This window comes from Vigna unguiculata, chromosome 9 (genome assembly GCF_037176805.1).
Source record: "Vigna unguiculata cultivar grain cowpea cultivar isolate G323 ecotype 2 chromosome 9, ASM3717680v1, whole genome shotgun sequence".
NCBI lineage: Eukaryota > Viridiplantae > Streptophyta > Magnoliopsida > Fabales > Fabaceae > Vigna > Vigna unguiculata.
The window spans coordinates 43,979,835-43,984,333 of record NC_140800.1 but is presented as its reverse complement, the minus strand read 5'-3'; the positions used below and the strand labels follow the sequence as shown (position 1 = coordinate 43,984,333).

At 31.7% G+C, this 4,499-nt stretch overlaps 1 protein-coding gene across 2 annotated transcripts; it reads left to right on the top strand.

Annotated features, from left to right (window-relative positions):
• Positions 1-547: 547 nt before the first annotated feature.
• Positions 548-4,144, top strand: LOC114164400 (B3 domain-containing protein At5g42700-like). Of its 2 annotated transcripts, none has more exons than XM_028049067.2 (7): positions 548-750; positions 846-944; positions 1,034-1,065; positions 1,152-1,320; positions 1,860-2,066; positions 3,426-3,513; positions 4,022-4,144. In XM_028049067.2, exons 1-6 carry the CDS (start codon positions 619-621, stop codon positions 3,474-3,476), a joined length of 690 nt encoding a protein of 229 aa, XP_027904868.1. In that variant the 5' UTR covers positions 548-618; the 3' UTR covers positions 3,477-3,513; positions 4,022-4,144. The 2 variants fall into 2 exon arrangements, with proteins under 2 accessions (XP_027904868.1, XP_027904867.1); XM_028049066.2 differs by having other exon boundaries at positions 3,635-4,144.
• The last annotated feature ends 355 nt before the right edge of the window (positions 4,145-4,499 follow it).

The following is a 4,499-nucleotide window of genomic DNA, read 5'->3' as shown; positions in this document are numbered from 1 at the left end:
CATACTGATGTTGAACAAGTGATTTTTCTTTAGTCAAGATCACTAGTCCTGAAGTTTAAGCTCTGATTTGAGGATGATTGTGCCCAGCTCAAGGCGTATAGTAAGCCACTCCCTAGACACATTTCTCTCAATTTTGACAATCCCAAAATCACTTAAAAGAATTTCACATCAATTATAAAAAAAAAATTGTAAAAAATTATCAAAATTTAACTTTCTGAGGCATGACTAAAAAACTTTAAATTCAAATTTTCTCAATTTTTATTGTCACAAATAAATTATTTTACTATTTACAGGCTAGAGATTTTTTATTTCTGATTACTGAAAAAATATACTAATCATCATTTCCAGATTCCTCACATCAGAGATATATTTATGTATCTCTAAATAAGATTGTGAAGAGTTAATTTGTAAGAATTTTTTAAAAATTAATTTTATTTTGAAAATAAAATTCTGCCAATGACATGCACTGCACTGAACATAGGGAGATGGGAATACAACGGTCGATTTACACAGTGATATTTATAACACAGTGCAATTACATTGTCACAGGCAATATATACAGATAAATTCAAAGTAACCGAAACATAATCTCCTGAGTTGTCTTCTCCAAATACAAAAATGGTGGCAGCATGCGCATACGAGGAGAGTCGTCGTAAGAGAGTAGAGGAGAACAGAAAGAGAATGGAAGCTCTCAATCTCCCTCTCCTCTCTCGAGCTCTTCACAAATCCCCTCCTCCCAAATCTTCTCCGGTAAACCCTAAACTCTATATGGTCCTTTTTTGTTCACTTTTAGTTTATTCACATCATTCATCTTATTGCATTTCATCACCTTTGATTGTTTGAAGTTAAAATCATCCAAGAAAAGCAACACCACCCAAAAAGTGTTGGTTGCAGTGAGAAGATCCGGTCGCCTGGCGAACTTGCCTTCCCCTGTTTACAAAGAAGTCAGTTTTTGTCTTTTCTTTATTCCGTTAATCACTTTCTGTGTTTTCATCTTCCATTCCTTTCTCACTCGGTGTCATCTTTTGACCAGATTCCTATTGATCGTGTCTCTATACCTCGAAGGTTAGACTCTCCTTCTCGTCTTAACCTTCGTTTTACTTTGTTTACAACTGATATGACATTATTTTTGTTTTCATTTGTTTTTGTAGAAATACTAGCAATAGGCACAGAGACCTTAGTAATAGAGTATACGCCTCAGATGAAGCCAGGCTGGAAGCATCAGAACAAGCAGAAAAATTAATGTCGGGTTTAAAATCTGATTTCCCAAGCTTCATAAAATCTATGCTCCAATCTCATGTCAGTGGAGGGTTTTGGCTGGTATGTAAAATAAAACTAATTCTTTATTTCTCATGCTTGTATATACTGATCATGAATCATGGTTGGTTTCTTTTATAATATTAGTTTTCTATTTTGAATTGTGTGCAAATTTGATGGATAAAATAGAATTCTTGTGACATTTATTCAAAGAGAAGAGAAAGAGGGGAAGCGGGAGAGATGACAACAAAAGAATTTATGTTCTACTATAGGTGCTGATGTTTCATTGTGTTAAAAGTTATATAGTTTTTGATCATTCAAAAGGTACAACACAACATTTTTCTATTGCATTTGAATATTTGAACATTTGAAATCTTCCATGTGTAAACTTAAATATATTAAGTTGGATAATGATAAATTTCAGAGAAAATTGCATACGAACCTCATGTTTTCCTGGATGATATTTTTATGTTTTCTAGTTTTTAAAATACACCCACCCCGGAATAGCACAAAGATGGGTTGTGAATCAATAATGAGGTTGTGCTCACTTTTTTTTCATATTAAAAGAGTGAGTTAAATGTAATAAGTATTGATATTTTCAGGGCCTTCCAGTTCAATTTTGCAAGAGCAATCTTCCAAAAGGAGACGATGTGATGACTTTGGTTGATGAAGACGGGAATGAGTATTCAACAATATATTTGCAACGTAAATCAGGACTTAGTGGGGGATGGAAAGCTTTTGCAGTTGCTCATGACCTAGCTGATGGGGACGCTTTAATTTTCCAATTAATCAAGCGCACTACATTCAAGGTGACTCATTATACCCTTGTGTTTGGTTTATTACATTTTTCATAGTTTTGAATGATGTGAGTGTTACTTACTATTGTTATAAACAAAAATGAAATTGTGATATGACAATTGTGCATGATGCATCATACTTTAATTTGGTTTATGTATACGATGAAGTATATTTATAAAGTATATTTATAGTAATAATCTTATGATGACAATAATATAATTTTTTTTTCTTTTGACAACATTTAATGCATATTATTTTAATTTGGATTCATATAATAACAATCACATATTTATCATTATTCTAAGATTCTTTTTTATATTTTTCAATATATATATATTATGTCTTATTATTTTCAAGATAAACGTATTAATCTATTAAGTATATCTCGTATCGTGTATCGTGTTCATGCATTATAGATGAAAGCTCTTCAAAACTTTAAATAATTTGTAGTATATATATATATATATATATATATATAAATATATATATATATATATATATATATATATATATATATAAATAAGCTAAAAAGACCTTTTTTATATTAAATATTTAGGATTACTTAGGTTAGATAGTAATCTAATGTGGATGCGGAAAGCATAACTAAGTTGGACGTAATAGTTACTAAAACATGATAAAAAAGTTCAAAATTTATGTTATTAAAAAATCCCACATAAATTTTGGATTTTTTTAAACTGAATTGATCAGGATTGGTATTGATCGCCAAAATCCTGATCATTCAGAAGAATATCAATTTACATATACATACTATATAGGTCTACCATTTCAATAAAAGTTTTATAAAAAATGGGATAACAAAATATTACAAGTACAAATTTTTTGTAATGATAAGAATTGTGTCAATGACTGATCTGCCAAAAGGAGTCTAAGTGGTGGCTAACTAATTGACATGAAAGTGTATCTAGTACTTCATCTTGAAAGTTTTCGAACGCATGCTCCCATGTCTATAAAATCTTTAGTTTAAATAAAACTTGAAAATAACTTGTTCATTTTCTCGATGGAGGTTTCAGTTAAAACAAAATTCAAACTGAAGGAGTTTCAGTTAAATAAAATTCAAACCCAATTAATGGTTAAGGGTGTTTTCTACTCCACGATCACCTTGGCATAAACAAACTGTAAAATTTTGTTGGTCTGCGACGTAAAAAGAGTGACCATACAGCATAGGCCAACTTTGTCCTAGTGATATTTCAGTACATCTGTTGTGGTTATTACACCATACACCTTCGCAATTCAGTTTTGTTTTCTGTTGTTACTTGATACCTTTTGAGCTATCGCAATATTTACTGCAATTCTCTTTGAAAATTCACTAACCATGACACATATTGTGGTTGCTATTGTTTTCTTTTCAGGTGTACATTATTAGAGCGAATAGTCCTTCAGAGGATAAACAAGTCGAGTGAATTGCATTTGGGGATTCCAGCCAGTAAACTAATCTAGGTATTATTTTTTTCATAAGCATGACCACTCACAAGTTATATCAAAAGTAAACATAACCTAATAATGAGATGTGAATCAGGGGATACTTAAATAATATTGTTTTTCATATTGTTTCGCCCAGGGTTTTTTGTTTGGACATCAACAATGGTGATTGGAGAATAACACAAATAATACTTGTGGCACTGTAATGATGCATCTTAAGTTGTCCTTTTCTTAATTTATTGTAATGATGATATGTATTGAGTTTCTTAGTTGCTTCCGAGGGTTATGGCTAGGTTAGGCACAATAAATTCCAACTCTCCTATCACATTCTGTCCGGTGGTTGCAATCATAGTCATACTAAATTTTGTATTTGTCGTCTTAGAGATACATGTGGGTCGTTCGTGTGTCTGTGTGTCATGGTGGGTGCTGTTATAGTCAGTTTCATTTTTGTCTTAATTCAACGTTGTTCATGCGAGTCTTAAAGCAGTGAAAGTTTCCGATGTTTATTTAATTTTTCTTTTTGCAGGAGCTTTAATGTAGTAGAAGAAAGGTTTTTGTGTGAAAGACCAACTTGTGTTTGTATGTAACCTCTTTTGAGGAGTGCAAGTTAATGGAACTATTCTGCATCTGAATCTATAATGCATATAAATGAATAGAAAGACCCCACGATGAACGTTTTCTTGAATCTGATGCTAATTGATGAGTAAATAATTGACGAACGTTCTTTTTCTTTTTTATTTAAAAAACATGAAATGTGTGAAATTGTTGACTCTAGCACATAGCTGGATATGCCATGGCCTAGCCGAGTGAAGAGCACAAAGGCAGAAAACAGTCTTGTCGCACATGTGCCATTGTGCAAACATGTCATCGTCATGTGTTTACACTAAATCACAATTATTTCTTATTTTATTTTACCTTTTAAACTTAATAAAAATGTCTGAAATTGAGAATAATGAATTAACATGGCTTTGGCAATTTTACTACCAAGAAGCAACTTCATCTCC

Coding starts and splice junctions, on each gene's coding strand:
- LOC114164400 (XM_028049067.2), top strand. CDS start 619: ATGGTGGCAGCATGCGCATACGAGGAGAGTCGTCGTAAGAGAGTAGAG. Junction 751..845: donor CTCCTCCCAAATCTTCTCCG/GTAAACCCTAAA, acceptor GATTGTTTGAAG/TTAAAATCATCCAAGAAAAG. Junction 1,066..1,151: donor CGTGTCTCTATACCTCGAAG/GTTAGACTCTCC, acceptor TTGTTTTTGTAG/AAATACTAGCAATAGGCACA.